The sequence below is a fragment of the Aquarana catesbeiana genome, linkage group LG01 (genome assembly GCF_042186555.1).
Source record: "Aquarana catesbeiana isolate 2022-GZ linkage group LG01, ASM4218655v1, whole genome shotgun sequence".
NCBI classification, from domain to species: domain Eukaryota; kingdom Metazoa; phylum Chordata; class Amphibia; order Anura; family Ranidae; genus Aquarana; species Aquarana catesbeiana.
This window is the reverse complement of record NC_133324.1, coordinates 368,462,099-368,482,493: the sequence shown is the minus strand read 5'-3', so window position 1 is coordinate 368,482,493 and position 20,395 is coordinate 368,462,099. Positions and strand designations below refer to the sequence as shown.

Genomic DNA, 20,395 nt, shown 5'->3' with positions numbered 1-20,395 from the left:
GCAATTATAAGCAAGATTAAAGTGATTCAAAGAACAATTATACAGGGTTTAAGGTAGACCTAATGTAACTGCAAAAGTTATTTTCAATCTCTTAAATGTGCAGCATCTTTTGATTCAACCTTGACAGTTCTTGATTTCCATTGTCACCTTGTTGCAGGCAACTTTGCCACAGAGACCAAAAGTGTCCATCACTGTCACTATCAGGCTTGGCTAAAAGAAGCCAAACAAGATCAGCAGCACTGAGATGCAAAAAAGGATGGAAAAAAAAAGATTAAAAACAGTATTTTATTCAAAAAATATCAACACTGTTTAGAATACACAGTGCTTTAGCAAATTAAATGTCATTCAGTTAGAGTTAGATCTTTTTTAATCTTCAAAACCCTATTGATTCACTATGAGCTATATGAAAAGGAAGCCTCTCGGGTTCCTTCTTCTAAGAGGTTTCTAGCAGGTTGAGTTTTTACAATTTTTTTGTGCATAGGTTTTGGAACTAAATGTTGTTACCTCTCTTCCTTGTCCATATTTCTGAGAATTTTAACAACAGTGCACAAGTGTTGAACACAGGCATCAGATGGTAATCCTGGAAAAATAAGAGGAGATGTTAATAATACTTCATAAAATCAACCTAACTTTTCTTTACTGATAGCTTGGTGGACAAAAGCTAAAAAATACAGCATCCATTTTAGTTTATACCTCAGACACACTTCACTCTGTGCCAAACCTTTGTAATTCTTCCTTCGAACTGCTTCTCCCAAGTTCTTCCTGCTCCTCCTGAAAACCACTACTAGTTACTGTACTTAGTCTTCCTCTACATCTCAGTCAATTGGCAGTTATCTGCATTCCATTCGGCTTCCTCACATATCTTTTTCATATATACTTCCAAGCTGTTCTCCTCACTTCTCTTTACACATACTTCTCATTTTTCATCCTCATTCACTCTGCTTGCAAAAGCTCTTTCTCACTCCTTATCCTAATGCATCCTTTTAACTTATCTTTAAAAATGTTTCTTATTAGTCCTCCTTACTCCTGTCAATGCAACTACAGGAGGCCTTTCGACAGAAAGTCTGCTTAGAACTCCCTTGATGTTGCTCCTGAGTTGTAGCAGCACTACAAGTTTGTGATGTTGTAGACAGGATCAGACAGTCAATTTCTTAAAGGCAGCAAACAGGAATGACACTAGCAGTCCTTTCTCAAATGTGTTAATTGTTATGGCATTATAAAAAGGACCATCACACCTAGGGCCATCTGGTGTAAAAACTGCATTTACTGTAACTCCTGATCATACTCAGTGTCAGTGCCATAAAAGTCAATAATCTCTGTGATGTTTGTAATATGTGTGTCAGTTTCTTTCTCCTTGCCTTTCACAGGGCGAATGTAACATACCCTAACATTTGTTCAAAGAGAAAATAGTCTTAACATCATTTGAGCGGAAGAGGTAAAGAACATTCAACAGAGAAAATAGCTTACAATTACAATGTAGAGTAAGAACAGATCAGAAGAGGAAATAATATAAAGGAGACCTCTACTTAGTGTTTCGGAGATTCAAACTGACATGGTTAACAGGTGATGTCCTTGCTCTGCTAACTAATTCTACTATATAAATTTCTAATCTCTTCTTGACTGTTTTAAAAATTTGGCAAAGTTTTACTGCTCACTATTAATGACTATACAAAAGACATCTTTAAATTCACCTGGGTTTTTTTCCCGGCTACCATACGTAGGTGTTCATCTCACCACAGAATACAATATATTATATCAGGTCAATTACATAGCTCCACCTTTTTAAACATCTACATGGCCTATTAAACCAATGAAAGCAGCAACACATATCTTGGCTAGCTTATATTTGTAGTGCTGCTCTAAGCAAAAAAAAAAAAAAAAAAAAACAGCAGATGTATATTGTGTTGCTGGTGCTTAGGAATGGTTGCCGGCATAAAATACAGTATCTCCATCCAGTAGTGTGTAGTATGGTTAGAAAAATCGCAACTCTCCCAGTTCATTCTGTATTGTTAACATGTGTGAGATGGCCTCAATCTTACACCACTCCACAAGCCACGCCTTCTGACATGTTTTCCGGGCCCACCAAGCCTACCTTAATCATAGATGTAAAGGGCAGAAGCAGAACATAAGAATGTATGTATCACTGGCCGTGAAGATAAGGAGATACACTTGTGTAAGTGATTGAGTGATGAAGTGAATGGATAAGATATGGGGAAAACATATGGTGAAACAGAGTCTAAGAGTGTTTTGGTCAAATGTATAACTTTGGAATAATCAGCTACTTTTACTATTGGGCCCCCTAACCTGATTTACTGTTCCTCTCAATCCTAATACACCCCTCCCCCCCACTTCTATGACTCATGTGATCACTTCCCCTCCCCACTTTTTATTCAAATTGTTTTGTAAGCTTGCAGACATTTTCCATTTAAAAAAAAATAAAGAAAAACAGAAAACTAGATAATATTTAACCTCTTCTAGCTGACCTGGAGCATATAGGCAGCCTCTCGGCAAGTGGGCTTTAACGGCGAGCAGCCGTATATGTGTGTCCCTGGGTAAACACTTTCCTGTGCTGAGAGCGTACTCCCAGCACAGTAGCGAGCTGGTACCAAAAAGTTCCCGATCCACTAGTATGGATCGGGAACTTTCTGATCATGTGACCGCTGTGACTGCCAATCACAGCTGTCACATGATCGCAATGCCCGCCCCAGGCATCCCAGGATTTAGATCCTGTTTAAGGGCTGGGAGGCAGCGGCAGGAGGGGGTTGAGCAAAGCTAAAACAGTTTGTACATAAAAGTTGTTGGACTGTACTGTATTTTGCTGTACTATAAGCATACTAATAACAGGGCCTGGCCATTTGTGAAATCCTGCCGCCCATACCCACTACTGAGATTATTGTAAATTTTATGACAATTGTAAATCCATTTCAACATTTCTGAAATTTCTTTCAACATTTTAATATATCTTGGTACATGTAAGTATTGTGTTGTCTAGACATACAGCGGGTAAAATAAGTATTGAATATGTCACCAATTTTATAGGTAAATATATTTTTAAAGGTGCTATTGACATGAAATTTTCACCACGTTGGTAACAACCCATGCAATCCATAAACACAAAGAAATCAAAACAAATACATTCAGAAATGAAGTTATGTGTAATAAAATGGAATGACTCAGGGAAAAAGTATTGAACACTCTAACTGAAATTTATTTAATACTTCATACAATATCCTGTGTTGGTAATGACAGCTTCAAGACGCCTCCTGTATGAAGAAAATAGGCGCATTCATTGCTCAGGTGTGATTTTGGCCCATTCTTCCACACAGTCTTCAAATCTTGAAGTTTCCGTGAGCCTCTTCTATGAACTCTGATCTTTAGTTCTTTCCATAGATGTTCTACTGAATTCAAGTCAGGTGACTGGCTGGGCCATTCTAGCAGCTTTGTTTTCTTTCTTTAAAACCAATTGAGAGTTTCCTTGGCTTTGTGTTTGGGATCATTGTCTTGCGGAAATGTCCACCCTCGTTTTATCTTCATCATCCTGGTAGATGGCAGTAGATTTTTATCAAGAATGTCTTGGTACATTTTTCCATTCATCCCTCCTTCAATGACATTAAGTTTGCCAGTACCTTATGCCGAAAAACAGCCCCACACCATGTTCCCACCTCTAAACTTTACTGTTGGTATGGTGTTTTGGGGGTGATGTGCAGTGTCGTTTGACCTCCAAACATGGTGTGTGTTATGGCACCCAAAGAGTTACATTTTGGTCTCATCTGACCAGACTATATTCTCCCAGCATTTCACAGTCTTGTCTAAATGTTGTGCAGCAAACTTTAAACAAGCTTCAACATGCTTTTTCTTCAGCAAAGGAGTCTTGCATTGTGAGTGTGCATACAGGCGGTTGAGTGCAATACTTATTGTTTTCTTTGAAACAATTGTACCTGCCAATTCCAGGTCTTTCTGAAGCTCTCCACAAGTGGTTCTTGGCTCTTGGACATCTCTTTTGATAATTCTTTTCACTCCTCTGTCAGAAATCTTGCGAGGACCACTTGGTCGTGGCCAGTTTATGGTGAAATTACGTTCTTTCCACTTCCGCATTATGGCCACAACAGTGCTCACTGGAACATTCAGACGTTTAGAAACCCTTCTGTAACCAATGCCATCAGTATGTTTTGCAACAATAAGGTTGTGAAGGTCTTGAGAGAGCTCTTTGCTTTTACCCATCATGAGATGTTTCTTGTGTGACACCTTGGTAATCAGACACCTGTTTTTAGGCCATCAGTTTAGACTGAACCAGCTGATATTAATTTGCACAGACAAGGGGCAGGATTGCTTTGTAATTACTGATAGATTTCAGCTGGTGTCTTGGCTTTTAGCCCACATTCACATTGGGACAATTTGAAATGTTAAATCGCATGCCAATTCGGAGCCTATTGCTGGCAATGGCACCGTCTGAATGAGTGCGGTGCCGACTTTGCAGCAGCGCACTGATTCCCAAAAGTACTTTTGGTGACTTTGGGGGCAGTTTCAATAGACATCTGTGCAGGAACCCACAGAAATGTTTGACAAATTGCCCCCGAAGTCGGACTAAAATGCCGGTTTGAAATTTTGCGAGTTCAGCTGAACTCTGTGAACGAGGGCTAAATGCCTTTTTGCACCTCTCTTTCATCATGTGTTCAATACTTTTTCTCGGGGTCATTCCATTTTATTACACATAACCTAATTTATGAACTTAATTGTTTTGGTTTCTTTGTATGTATGGATTGTTACCGACATTTGGTGAAAATTTCAGGTCAATAGCACCTTCAGAAATATATGTACATAGAAAAATAGTGACATGTTAATTACTTATTTTACCCGCTGTACGTGGATCTATTTGTGTGCAATAACTGTATCTACAAAGACAAAGAAACCGTGATGAACACATATCGAAAACAAGCTTGCGATGCACAGAATCACTGTACATTCAAGTATATCTAAAGCTCAATTTTTTTTTCTTTTGAATAGAATATAGAATTGTTAAAGACTGCTAGGCTTTTTTTGCCATTTGTATTCTATTAAAAGAGTTTGTCTCACTTCCTGTAGATGCAACTGAGGGTGAGATGAAATGGCTCCAAATTGAGGGAAATTCCCTCTTAGTTGTCATCAGGACAACTGTTCCAATTGAAAGATTTCCACTCTATTTCTGTTCTGGTGACAACTCAAGATTTTGGATGTACCCTGGCTTTCAGCCAAAGTGACATTGGTCACCTGGACAAAAAGAAAGAGTGAATATGGGACACATACAGCCTTAAAAACCTGAAAGGTGTTATAAACCCTCACTACTCTATATAATTAAATTAAATATAAAAAGCCTAGACCTTAGATATACTTTAGATTTACGTTTGCAACCTAAAGTATGTTATTTCCTTTCAAATGCATGTGACTAAACCATGGAAGATGTTGCAAAAGCACTGGGGATGTTTTGTATTGGATTATATACATACATACTGTACTTTCAAAAGTTTGTGTGTATATGGTTACACAAACAGAACATCAGAAAAGAATTGCCAAAAACAAATCTAGAACAAATTATCTACCAGGGACCCAGAAAAATGTACTCAGATCACTGGGGTTAGACCCACTAACAGTGCAAAAACCTGCAGGTAATGCAAAGAAAACTAAGAATACTGTACTCTCACCAGGGTTAGAGGGTCAGAGTTGTGGCCCACTGGACTAAACATTTTTGGAATAATAATTACTGACTTAAAATGTAGCTGGACTTGTTGTTTCAAAACGCTTGATGTGATATAAAATATGTGCAGTAAAGGAGTTTTTCTGTTTACCTTGATAGAACAGAGAAAATGTAAGTATGATACAGTTTGGAAATTCCCGGAGAAGTGAGCCACTGTCAACTGGAATATTGCAAGGGGGATGCTGAGGGTGAGAGAGATTTATTTTCTTGCCTGACCTCAGATCCTATAACATGTTGAAATGAGATGTGAGCACATTCAGCTGTATACTGATGCACAAGCATCTGATATCCTTGAGAATCAGAGCATTGCATGCAAAGCTTGTTAACATGACAATGCAACACATGATAGATGAGATGAGAAATAGTTTCTGCAGGGAGAAGCAAAAATCAGCTTCCTTTTGGACAATGGAGCCAATAAACAGGTTAGGTGCACAGAAGGTTCCTAAAACCAAGATTACATGAAAAGAATGTAACAATATTTCATATCCAACTTCTTAGAACTATTTCATGTCATTTGAAGCAGCCTATTTACAAAACATACCTTCATACTTTCTCAATAATGCCAACACCAGCGCAGGATTTTCACTGGGAAAATAAGCTCTTAGTGGAAGCTTTGGCTAGAATAGAAAGATTTATTATTACACTTATAATTGGTAAATTACTAGGACAGGTGATCTTTACATACGAGTTTACTTGCTGTTTCAGACATTCTCAAGCATCACCAACACACATACAATTTTACTCCTTCTCATTACACGGAACTCTAGGTAAATATTAAAAAACACTGATTAATCATAAAACACCATAAATGTAATTATGCATCATTAAAACAGGAACGGAATGGATTTTTAAAGGCAGTTAGAGCAAATATCTACATTTTTCTTTGCACTGGCTTCCTGTAATCCAACATGACTCAGAGAGATGGAGGGCCAGCACTGGGAGCCAATCAGGCGATGCTGCATTGCTCCTGAGCAGGCAGTGATCATGTCAATAACAGGACAGATCAGAGTAATGATGGATCATTGTGCTGCTGTCCCTTCATTTTCCCGTGATCAAGCTAGAACTAAGCTGTGCTGACACAACATTGAAGGACCACATTCTGGCTGTGCTATCTGGCAGATGTGCCATAATCACTGGTTTAACGAAACTAAAAATCCTTCAGTGATTGCATATATGCATTTAAACTGTGTAATTAGAAGCTTTCCTGGGCTTCAGCTTTATGTCTCAAAAGAGATTGTTGTGATCTTTCTTCTTTGCAGCCTAGTTCCTAAATTCTTTTTCAAGATTAAAAATATACCATAATCTCTGTAAACTTGAATTAAAGATATTTTAAAAACTAGGACCACTAAGTAACCTCTATAGTGTGTACTTGTCCCAATCCAGATCACAAAGTGTAATTTCTCTCTGCTATCTGTATGAGTCACTTTTGACTTTTTTCCTGACATCCAGAGGTAAAGAGTTGACAAGGAGGGAGCTCCAGCACACAGCATGTGATAGACAGCCTTAGCTCTGTTTCTATGTGCTGTGTGAATGGGGTGTGCCTCTTTCCTCCAATCAGCTCTCAGAGCTCTCCTTACTGAGCATAGTGTAACTTCAGCTCCCCGTCCCCTGCTTTCTGAAAGCGCACACAAGCTGTATAAATTCTGGACTTTAAATGGATTTAGAGAAGAAATGGTTGCATATAGACAGGTACAACTCATGTAGGAGGATTTGTTTAATCTCTGAGTATCTCCTGAGGCTAGCACTTCCTTGGGCATATGTGTAAGGGTTTATAACCACTTTAAGGAACAATTGAGATTTTAATTAGGCAAGGTCCAGCTGGATCTACTTTTTCTGCTCAGCATAAATATATACCGCCACACAAACTTCAGACGACACTAATATACCGTTTTTAATGCTCTGGCCTAAGCACAACCAGGTGGTCCTCTTCTTTCCTGGGTGCTGGTGGGCTGTGTGATACTAAGAATACACCAGTTCCCTTCAATATCATATAATGGCTAATCATCTCTATACACGATCAGAGCTAAGACATAACACATGTCTGCTTTATTGCGCTCTTTTAGCAGTACTTTATTATACAATTAGAACATAGGTATTTTTTTTTAAATTACATCATTTTTTTCTTCTAGAACAGAAAGATATTACATGAGGATCTGTACACATCTGCCACGCAAACACACTTAGAAATAAATAATATACTATCAGACATCTGCAGCCTCAGCACTAGAAACATGTCGCTCCGGGCAAAGAATTTGACTTGAGACAAAGCATATTTTAACTTATATGTTAAAAAACTCCTGTGAAGTAAAAGCTAGCAGAATTTGAATTAAGGGTGACCTTACACCTGATGAATAAATAAATATACAGTACAGGTCCAGTTTTTGTTATTTTATGTTTCAGATATCAGCAAATTGCTACCACCTGCAGCACAGTTCTTTAAGTGCCACTATACTCTTAATAAATGATCGAGTAAACTAGATAAATTAATCAAAAATATAGCTATTTGTAAGGCTTACCAGTTGAGCTGGCAGAAAGCTTTATAACAAAGCCTTAACAAATACTATACTGCAGTGACTAAAGCCCATAAGGCATAGGTGTGTGCACGGGGTGTGCCATGTGTGTCTGGGCACACCCTAATCACCCAATGTGGCACCGATTTCCCCCTTTCACCAAAGCCCCCCAACTCCTAATAAAATTGTAAAATCAATAATAAAAATATTATTGTAAAAAATAATACAATTGTAAAAAACAATAAAAAAAAATATTAAAAATAAAAAACTACTAACACCGCCCACTGCCATAAGTCCACTGCTCTACTAACTTACACCAACCTCTGCCCTACTGACACGTCCCCTGCTCTACTGACACCATCCATGTTTTAATAAATTTTAAAATGTATGTTTACGTTTAATTATATAAGTGTGTGTGCATGTATATGTATACACATACATATATATACAGTGTGTGCGTGTGTGTATATATATATATATATATATATATATATATACACACGCACACACACACACACATGTGTTTTGTTTCTGAAGTCTCATACTAAAGCTACGTTTCCACTATTGTGACCCCAAAGTCGTGCGATTTAGAGTGGAACTTTGGGATGTGACTGAGTGCAGTTCTGATCCAACTTTACAGTCTCTGGATCAAAGTTGCATCTAAAGTCGCATCAAAGTACTGCAGGGACCTTTTCAAAGTCGCTGCAGCCTTAAGTAATATAGACAGGAACGGGTGCCATTGAAATCAAGAATTGTGTCCAAAGTCGCATTAGGAGTCGCACTAGTGGAAAGAGAGCCTAAATATTTGTGACTGCACAGACATTTTCCACTTTTATAAAGTTTTCTTATCCTCCTCTTCTGTAAGCTGCTAAGCACATCACACTAGTATTTCAACCAAACCACCATATTTCACTAGAACCCAGTTGCCACTTACAGAGAAATAACCAGGAAATCTCCCATTACATGCAATAATAACTTCAGTGCAACATTAGAAACAAAAGTAGCAATTTCAGTGCCACTGATCTGTCAAAATAGTCGTCGAAATCTACAACCACGTCACTTCCGGTTACTCTCCAGCATCAGTAAATTTTGACGAGTTGGCTGTTTTGACACAACATTGGCAGCGTATACACTACGGTACACGAAGACAGAACAGCAGCTAAGGAGGAAAAACTGTCGCCGCCTTGGAGGCGGCCATGTTGTTGGTGACTAGTGGGCGGACTAACAATATCCACTCATTATATTGTGTACCGTTGTGTATATGCTGCTGGTGTTGTGTCAAAACAGCAAACTCGTCCAAATCTCCAATTACTGATGCTGGATAATCACCAGAAGTGCTGTGGTTGGAGATTTCGACGAGTTGGCTGTTTTGACAGAACACCCCCACTCAATTCTGGATATGCTTGCCACAACATGAATAAGTGGGATTGCAATTTGTTTTTTAGTGCTCTGCGCCTGTGCCTCCTTTTATGGCTAGAATATTACCTATAACCCCCAAACATATATATTTTTTAGCAGAGACTCGAAGGAGTAGAATGGCGATTGTTGCAATTTTTTATGTCACACTGTATTTGTGCAGCGGTTCTTCAAACATGAGTTTTATGGGAAAAAAAAATGTTATTGAATTTAAAAAAAAAAAACACAACATATACTTAATTTTTTTCTAAAATATGAAAGACGATGTTACGCTGAGTAAATCGATACCTAACATGTCATGCTTAAAAATTGTGCACGCTGCTGGAATGGCTACAAACGACGGTACTTAAAAATCTCCATAGACGACGCTTTACATTTTTTTTACAGGTTACCTGTTTAGAGTTACAGAGGAGGTCTAGTGCTGGAATTATTGCTCTAACATTTTGCGGCGATACCTCACACACATTTGCATGCACAACTTATGTATGTGTTCGCACTTTTTTTTCTTATTTATTTTATTTTTTATTTTTAAACTGTCCTTTTTTTTCTGATTACTTTTATTTCTATTACAAGAAACGTAAATATCCCTTGCAATAGAAAGAAGGGTGACAGGACCCCAAATCTCTCCTTTACCTTTAAAAGCAAAAGATCATAAAAAAATTGTTTACTTCTGCCCTAGATCGGAAGTGCCGTCATGATGTCGCTCTGGTCTTCCAAGGCCACAGAGGCGATCAGAGATGATCTAGTCCAAGGGTCTCAAACTGGCGGCCCTCCAGCTGTTGCAAAACTACAAGTCCCATCATGCCTCTGCCTGTGGGAGTCATGTTTGTAAGCCTTGCAATGCCTCATGGGACTTGTAGTTTCACAACAGCTGGAGGGCCGCCAGTTTGAGACCCCTGATCTAGTCTCTGTCCACCTCTGTGTCCAGCCAGCCGCACAGTTGGATCGTTTCTTGGGTGTGGCAGTGAAATCGGTAAGCCTGAAGAACACTAGTGAGCAATGGGGAACGTCCCCTCCTGCCACTTCTGAAAGTGGCCCAGTGGCTAATGAGCCCCTCGGACTGCTTTCATGAGAAAGCCAGCCGACGGCTGCAAAAAAAAAAAAACACTGGGGTCATGGCTGATAGCTTCAGCCATAATCCCGGTAAAACACTTGCAAACCGCAATGTATATATATGTATTGTGGTCGGCAAGTGGTTAATTGTGCCATATAATTGTGCATGTTTTGTGTGTGCATTCTCTTCTGCATGTGTTCAGTGTTTGACATTTCTATGCATGCTATATCTGTGTGAGCTCTGGCTGTGCATGTTTTTAATGTGTAATGATTATGGTGCTCTGTCAGTGTTTGTGCAATCTGTTTGCTGCATGCTGTAGATTGGGTTGGCCCACTGACATCACTTTCTGGGTATGCAAACTTCAGAGCCTGTGTACTGAAGTAGGAGGGTATAGAAGACAATGCAGGAGAGGAAAAGCGACAAGAAAATAAAGAACACATAGCTGGATGAAAGAAGAAAAACTTAAATCAGAACATTACCTGTAGATTATCCTTGTCATATTCTTTGATAAAAGAGTGTGTGAATACCCTTATAATAGTACTCACTTTAACATTTCCATCACTTTCAAGTAGTGCATTCCTATGTATTACACAACAAAGTTTTAGTTGTCAATTATACACTAAGGGTAATATTAGAAAAGACATACACAATGCATTTCTTTAAGTAATCAAAATGCAGCATTTAAAAGCAAATATACATGCACTTTGTGAATTGATATGATAAAACAGGTACATATCAAAGCTTGAAATGACTGCTAGCAAATGAACACGAGTAGTAACAGGGAATGCACATAGCTGGGTATGTAACTATACTTGACTGTCAGTGTTCAATGAAAAAACTGGAAGTCAGTAATGTCACTATAGTATTTGTTCACATCAGTAATGTCACTATATTATTTGTTCACAGACAACAACTGACAGCACTGCACTGTTATGAAAACATACTTTTCAAAGTTTAATTCTACAGCTCGCCATAGATGGATCGAAATTCAGCAGGTTCAGTAGGGCCTGGCCGAATTTCAATTAATCTATGGCAGTTTCTGCTCAACACAGGTCAATCTAATGGTCGACTTTGTCAGAATGGAATGGCTCAACAGGGAAGATTACTCTATCCACCTTGCTTGTCCATCCACCATCATTAGTCATCAGTGAGATAGGACTAATGCATTATGAATTGTTGCTTTCTGTTATTATGTAAAACTGACATAAATTAAAGTGTCATTTTTTTTTTAAAACAACAAACATAATATACTTACAATCGTATTGCACAGAGCAGCCCTGACCCTCCTCCCCTGGGGTCCCCTGCTCCTCCTCTTCTTGGTGTGCCACCATAGGAAGATGCCTTCTGTGGTGGTATACCTGCAGGCTTGATCTCGAACTTTGCGGTCTGCCTCTGTAGACACAGACAGCTCCCATAGCACTGCTCCCCACTACCTCATCACATGATTTGATTGACAGCAGCGTGAACCCTTTGTTTGCACTCCAAATTTGGGGTTCCTAGCACTAAGTAGCCCCGAGAATTTGGGTCACAAAATGTCATTCTCTGCTGCAGTTTACCATCGTATTTCTGGTCCAAAAAATAGGGTTCCTTTAAAAACACTTATAAACGCAAACGCGGCTAAACACGGTACCGGCGTTTAGCCGCGTTTAGCCACATTTGGCGTCTGAAACCATTTTTTTGCTTCTGGAAAAATGAGGTTAAACACAACTGCCTAAAAACGCCAAAAAATGAGACTGTGTACATGGACACATAGGATAACATTGAATGAGTTCAGGGGCAGTTGAAAAAAGTGTCCAACTGCCTCTGAACACGGGTTTACCAGCGTCTCGTGTGCATGAGGCCTAATAGCTCTGTACAGGGCTTCCTGTTCAATCACAATCTGAAGCATAAGCATTGTAAACACAGTTCAGGATGTTTCAGTTATGAATAGACAGAGTCAGTGATTGGTACAGATCACAGACTCCCCATTCAGAAAATGTTTCACCCTGACAGATAACCCGCAGCAGCCGGCAGGACAGGGGAGAACCCTGCAAATCTGTGGGGAGGGGGAGGCAGAAAAAAGCACAGGGGGCTGGAAAGCACACGGGAGCAGCAGAAAGAAGCTGCATAGGAGAAGCTGTGGGGGCAGCTGCATATAAAGGAACTGATCTTTCCATTCCCCCCCCCGCTTTCCCTCCCTCCGGCATTCAGCGGCTGCAGGAGGAAAATGGAAAGACTGGTTTCTCTATGCCAGTATTTCTCAACCATTTTCCAGTCAGAGCACCCTTGAAAGTATTTTCAGTTTGGAGGGACCCCAGTCTAAAGCTGGCCATACACTATCTGAAAAATCGTCCGAAATTCGGTCATTAGGACTGTTCGTTCGTTTTTTGGCCAGTTAATGGGTACAAAATCGATAACTGTTGGGATGTTTTTGAGCCGAAAAAACAAAGGACAAGTTTGGAAATTTTCTGCTGAACGAACGAAAGTTTAATGCGTTTACCGTCTGAACTGTCTGCACTAGGTATATGTAAAAAAACGAACAAAAAATGCATTCATTTCTGTCCACTAAACGATTTATCGGTCATTACACGATGGCACTTACAGCTTCGTTTTTCGAAAATGGGTTCGGCGATTTTTCGTATAGTGTATGGCCAGCATAAGGCTTGGTTCACATTACTGCGTGCCATGGAATGCTTGCAAAATTGCGCATTTTCCTGACACACAAACGCACTACTCTTTTCTGATTGTACACATATAGGGAGTCAGGATTAAAAGTAATGTGCGTACATACACACGCATGTAAACACACATGTATGCACATACACAAACATATAAAGAACACACACACACACACACACACACACACATACACACATACAGTAGATATAAAAAGTCTACACACCCCTGTTAAAATGTCAGGTTTCTGTGATGTAAAAAAAAGACAAAGATAAATCATTTCAGAACTTTTTTCACCTTTAATTTGACCCATAAACTGTACAACTCAGTTGAAAAACAAACTGAAATCTTTTAGATTGAGGGAAGTAAAAATAAAAAAAATAAAATAATATGGTTGCATAAGTGTGCACACCCTTAAAACTAATACTTTGTTGAAGCACTTTTTGATTTTATTACAGCACTCAGTGTTTTTGGGTATGAGTCTATCAGCGTGGCACATCTTGACTTGGCAATATTTGCCCACTCTTCTCTGCAAAAACACTCCAAATCTGTCAGATTGTGAGGGCATCTCCTGTGCACAGCCCTCTTCAGATCACCCCACAGATTTTCAATTGGATTCAGGCCTGGGCTCTGGCTGGGCCATTCCAAAACTTTAATCTTCTTCTGGTGAAGCTATTCTTTTGTTGATTTGAATGTATGCTTTGGATCGTTGTCATGCTGAAAGATGAAGTTCCTCTTCATGTTCAGCTTTCTAGCAGAAGCCTGAAGATTTTGTGCCAATATTTACTGGTATTTGGAACTGTTCATAATTCCCTCTACCTTGACTAAGGCCCCTGTTCCAGCTGAAGAAAAACAGCCCCAAAGCATGCTGCCACCAGCATGCTTCACTGTGTGTATGGTGTTTTTAGAGATGTGCAGTTTTGTTTTTGCGCCAAACATATCTTTTAGAATTATGGCCAAAAAGTTCAACCTTGGTTTCATCAGACCATAACACATTTTCCCACATGCTTTTGGGAGACTTCAGATGTGTTTTTGCAAAATTTAGCTGGGCTTGGATGTTTTTCTTCGTAAGAAAAGGCTTCTGTCTTGCCACTCTACCACATAGCCCAGACATATGAAGAATACAAGATTGTTGTCACATGTACCACACAGCCAGTACATGCCAGATATTCCTGCAGCTTCTTGGGAGCCTCCCTAACCAGTTTTCTTCTCGTCTTTTCATCAATTTTGAAGGAACGTCCAGTTCTTGGTAATGTCACTGTTGTGCCAAATTTTCTCCACTTGATGATGACTGTCTTCTCTGTGTTCCATGGTATATCTAATGCCTTGGAAATTTTTTGTACCCTTCTCCTGACTGATACCTTTTAACAATGAGATCCCTCTGATGATTGGAAGCTCTCTGCAGACCATGGCTTTTGCTGTAGGATGCGACTAAGAAAATGCCAGGAAAGACCTACTAGAGCAGCTGAACTTTATTTGTGGTTAATCAGAGGCACATTAAATGATGGCAGGTGTGTACTGACTCCTATTTAACATGAGTTTGAATGCGATTGCTTAATTCTGAACACAGCTACATCCCCAGTTATAACAGGGTTTATGTTTACCCCCCTAAAATATTTCAGTTTGTTTTTCAATTGAGTTGTACAGTTTATAGGTCACAGCTCTGTTTTTTGAATCGTTCAGGGCTCTGCTAATCTATTTATAGCATCCTCCCCAAACAAAAAACTCAGGCTGATTTTATCATATGTGATGGAGAACTTGTCAGGAGTTAGTTATCAGGCTGATAGAACAGAAGAACGGAGCAGGAGACAGCTACGGGACATAGTGCTTTGAAAAGAGATAACAAAACACTACAGATACATGTGCCCAGCTCAAATTTCATGAATCGGTTTACATCCACTTTAACTCTTCCTGCTGGGTACTGCACTGTAGGCAGAGAACACAGCACACACTGTTCTTTCACTTTCTTAGGTCTAAAGTGTGGCGAGCTCCCACAGTGCCGATTTACAGTTTGGCAGAGGAACAGGGAGCTTGGTCTCAGCCACTCTTCCTATCAAGGTATATAGGGGGCCCGCACAGGACCCCTACAGCATGGGACCAAGTCGCAATGGCGACTCCTCTGGGTCCGCCCCTGACTCCCGCTGCTCTCAGCAAAGCCTTGAGAGCGGGAAGAAGAGGAGAGAGCAGCAACAGATGGACATAGTGCAGGATCAAGTTAAGTATAGGGGGAGAGGAGGGTGAGGGTCAATACATATCCAGAAACATTTTTTACCTTAATGCACAAAATGCATTACAGTAAAAAAATGTTTAGGGTTAACAACCACTTTAATGGGGAAGGAGGGGGACAGAATAGAGTACTGCCATTCATAAAAAAAAAAAAAAAAAAAAAAAAAAATTCTTAAGTGTTTTCTTTTGAGTCTATGTGCTTAATTCACAAAAGGATTATGCAAGCAGTATCTTTTTTTTTTTTCTTATAAACAAAAATAAAATAATTTATCTACTCACTAAAACCATTACTGCAGTTTAGCTGACATTACCACACACATCATTAAATTTAAATTTTTAGGTGTATAGACCATAAAAGTCAATTTACAATGGTTCATGCATGGATTATGGTGCTTTAAATAATAAACACAGACCTAAAAGCAATGCCCACATAATTTTAAATGACCATTCGTTTGCTGAAATAATGGTTAAAACCATAATGGAAATGGTAGACAGACCTTAAAATTACTAAACACACATATACAGGCAGATACTTATCCATCATGCCATACCATCAGGGAGGTGTGTGATTGACCCCAACTTTATTCTGCAGTAGGACAAAGACCCTAAACATACAGCCAATGCCGTTAAGAACTATCTTCAACGTAAAGAACAAGAAGTCCAGGAAGTGATGATTTGGCAACCACAGGCAGGACCACTGATAGGGCAGTACAGCCAGCCCTCCTGTACTGGGCTTAAAAGGTGGGGCCCAGGCACCTGCTGAGATCCTTCAAAAGGACCGGCTGTACTGTCTTATTGCAGACACCGATCCTCTTCTGTCTCCCACTGCAGTGCTGCCAGCTTCTCCTCCTCTCCCCCACTCCGGCTGCACTTCAAGGTGATAGGTTCTAACACATGTGCCCCTTCCATCTGTTGACCAGGCCCTCCGTGTGATCCTTTCCCCTGCAGTGCTGGCGGCTTAACTCTATGTCCTCAGTCACTTTCAGCCTGGGTGAGGGGGGGGCCCTGTTAGGAAGGCTGTATGGGGCCCCCGTGATTTCTGACAGTAGCCCTGCCCACAGAGCCCTGATCTCAAAATCATAGAGCCTGTTTGGGATTACATGAAGGGACAGAAGAATTTGAGGCAGCCTACATCCAAAAAACATCAGTGGTTAGCACTCTTATGCCCCGTACACACGGTCGGATTTTCCGACAGAAAATGTGTGATAGGACCTTGTTGTCGGAAATTCCGACCGTGTGTAGGCTCCATCACACATTTTCCATCGGATTTTCCGACACACAAAGTTTGAGAGCAGGCTATAAAATTTTCCGACAACAAAATCCGTCGGAATTTCCGATCGTGTGTACACAAATCTGACGCACAAAGTGCCACGCATGCTCAGAATAAATAAAGAGATGAAAGCTATTGGCTACTGCCCCGTTTAGAGTCCCAACGTACGTGTTTTACGTCACCACGTTCAGAACGATCGGATGTTCCGACAACTTTGTGTGACCGCGTGTATGCAAGACAAGTTTGAGCCAACATCCGTCGGAAAAAATCCTAGGATTTTGTTATCGGAATGTCCGATCAATGTCCGACCGTGTGTACAGAGCATAAGATGTTTGGAACAACCTACCTGCTGAGATCCTTTAAAAACTGTGTGCACGTGTACCTAGAAGAATTTATGCTATTTTGAAGGCAAAAGTGTGGTCACACCAAATATTATTTGATTTAGATTTTTTCTTCTCTTTAGTTACTTTCCATTTTGTTAATTGATGAAAATAAACTATTAACACTTTCATCTCTGAAAGCATTCTTAATTAACTGCCTAAAATTTTTGCACAGTAGAGTTTTTTATATATTTAAAAGCCAAGCAAGTAGCTTGTGTATTAAAAAAAAAAAAAAAAAATATTTTTATTTTATCAAAAACACTTATGGCTGCTGATAGATTGAATATTTAGGATAATTACTGCTGGATAGGAAAACATGTAACTGCAATGGAGAACGAACCAACTAAGGCATTTTTTGGCCTTCAGGAAATCAACTATCCTTATAAAATCATTTACCAGGAAAAACCATTGATAGATTTGTCTTAATATAATCTGCAGTAAATGACCTGTATTATTTTTAAGAATTTATGAAAGGAAGGTCAAGTCCAAGAAGTCCAAAAAGCATAAACAATGAAGATATATGACCTCTGCTTAGCTTATACATATATCCAAGCAAGACTACTTCCTGTATAATGTGTTCTGGTCTTCCTTCATGAATAGTGCTTGCCTGATAGCACTAAATTATGTAATTTTTAAGGGGGACTTTAAAATAAATGTTTACCATAAACCATAATCAAATATGTATAAAGCTATACAACATCTGCAAACTGGGATAGCAACCTGGCAGCTCTCACCATTCCTACACTTGAATTAATTTATTTTTACATTTACAGAAGCTCTCTGTATCTTTATGTACACTCAAAAGCTTTTCTTTAAAGTGATTGTAAAGTCAGAAGGATTTTTTATCTCAATGCATTCTAAGCATTAAGATAAAAAGCCTTCTGTGTGCAGCAGCCACCCAGCCCCCCTAATACTTACCTGAGCCCATCTCTATCCAGCAATATCCACAAGTGCCTTGGCCATCCGGGACTCTCCCTCTTGATTGGCTGAGATATAGCAGTGGCACCGCTGGCTCCCCCTACTGTCAATCAAACTCAGTTAGCCAATCAGAAGAGAGAGGGGGTGGGGACGAACCACGGTTCCATGTCTGAATGGATACAGGGAGCTGCAGTTCGGCTCGGGTGCCCCCATTGGAAAGACTGGCGTTAAGGTCATCGGACTAGACAAGCAGAACTTTGAAGTGACAGCCCTTGGTGGCTATATAGTTTTATTCTATTCCTGTTGGACACTACTGTACAAGGCTGTGGGATTGGATTTGAATAGGCTGTTCGCTGTATGCTCGGTGGGACATCAGTGTTATAACAGCAACTAGAGAATGTCTAAAGTTCATACTGTAAGAATTTTCCTGCAACTTGCCCTGTTGCCAAAGGATGCTATATAACGTTAAGGCAACACGCAGAACTTTTCATTTATAACAGTGTTTCCTATGGTGATCCATTTTAAGCACTGTTAATATCTTCTCTTGTGGGAAGGTATATATTTTTATTTCTTAACGTTTGTTTTTTATAATAGCAGCTAACAAGTGTATAGAATCTATCTTATATCCATTTAGAGCGCTGGGATCAGAGATTTTTCCTTTTTTCTCTGATTTTTTGTTTATTTGTGTTTCCTACATTCTTATGACAACATCACTCACCAAGACCAATCTTGCACACCAAATATCAGCCAACCAATGAAATTTTTGCCTTAGGTATCCCCGGGGGGCCACTCACGGTGACTTTGTCAGAAATCCCTTCAGGGATAAGAGAATTTGGGATTATTCCCATTCTTCTTTCTTCCATACATGTTTTTTACATTGATGCGACTTCTTCGCACCACAATCTCACTGTGAATGGCAGACTGGTGTCCGGACCTCTGTGTTGTGGTTGTTGTGTTTATGTTTTTTGAATGTTGTGTCTATGTGCATGTTTTTCCTTTTGTTTCTGTAAGTGTTCATCATAATTTTGCTTGCCCGGGTGATCCTTGAGGTTTACACCCGGCGAAGCATGCGGTGTGTAGTTATTTCTATTCAATACAGGTGCACGTTAATTAAATCTGTAGCACGTTTCCAGATGGATCCAATAAATTTTGTACCTTTTTAGAAACATATCCAGGTGCAGACTATTTGTTGCCGAAGTAGCCACTTTACGATCCCAGTAGAGATACTGGGACATGTGTTTTTTCTTATATGCTTAGTTCTTTGGCTATAGCAACATTGCCATACTTTGGTAAACTGTATTAGGGTATATATTGATTATCCAACACCATGGTTATGTTTTAGTAGGACCTGGTTTTTCGTTTTTCTCCACTTAGTTGTATATGCCCCCATAGCAAGCTGCTTGCTGTGGGGGCACTCAACACACAGCCAATAATGTCCAAACCGCTAGCAACAAAAGTGAGTACACCCCTAAGTGAAAATGTCCAAATTGGGCCCAAAGTTTCAATATTTTGTATGGCCACCATTATTTTCCAGCACTGCCTTAACCCTCTTGGGCATGAAGTTCACCAGAGCTTCACAGGTTGCCACTGGAGTCCTCTTCCACTCCCCCAAGACGACATCATGGAGCTGGTGGATGTTAGAAACCTTGCGCTCCTCCACCTTCTGTTTGAGGATGCCCCACAGATGCTCAATAGGGTTTAAGTCTGGAGACATCTTTGGCCAGTCCATCACCTTTACCCTCAGCTTCTTTAGCAAGGCAGTGGTTGTCTTGGAGGTGTGTGTGGGGCCGTTACCATGTTGGAATACTGCCCTGCAGCCCAGCCTTCGAAGGGAGGGGGGTCACGCTCTGCTTCAGTATGTCACAGTACATGTTGGCATTCATGGTTCCCTCAATAAACTGTAGCTCCCCAGTGCCAGCAGCACTCATGCAGCCCCACACCATGACACTGCCACCACCATGCTTGACTGTAGGCAAGACACACTTGTCTTTGTACTCCTCGCCTGGTTGCCGTCACACACGCTTGACACCATCTGAACCAAATAAGTTTATCTTGGTCTCATCAGACCACAGGACATGGTTCCAGTAATCCATGTCTTCAGTCTGCTTGTCTTCAGCAAACTGTTCGTAGGCTTTCTTGTGCATCATCTTTAGAAGAGGCTTCCTTCTGGGACTACAGCCACGCAGACCAATTTGATGCAGTGTGTGGCGTATGGTCTGAGCACTGGCAGGCTGA

The 20,395-nt window shown here is 40.1% G+C and overlaps 1 protein-coding gene across 4 annotated transcripts in view; it reads right to left on the bottom strand.

Moving 5' to 3' along the window:
- Positions 1–20,395, bottom strand: part of FANCC (FA complementation group C) — a 335,114-nt gene that overhangs the window by 31,846 nt on the left and 282,873 nt on the right. For all 4 annotated transcript variants that reach the window (XM_073633174.1, XM_073633184.1, XM_073633193.1 and 1 more), the window contains exons 10-12: positions 11,191–11,290; positions 6,273–6,348; positions 505–580 (exon numbers count right to left, since the gene is read on the bottom strand). In XM_073633174.1, the coding sequence (XP_073489275.1) occupies positions 505–580; positions 6,273–6,348; positions 11,191–11,290 (252 nt within the window). The remainder of the gene's footprint in view (positions 1–504; positions 581–6,272; positions 6,349–11,190; positions 11,291–20,395) is intronic.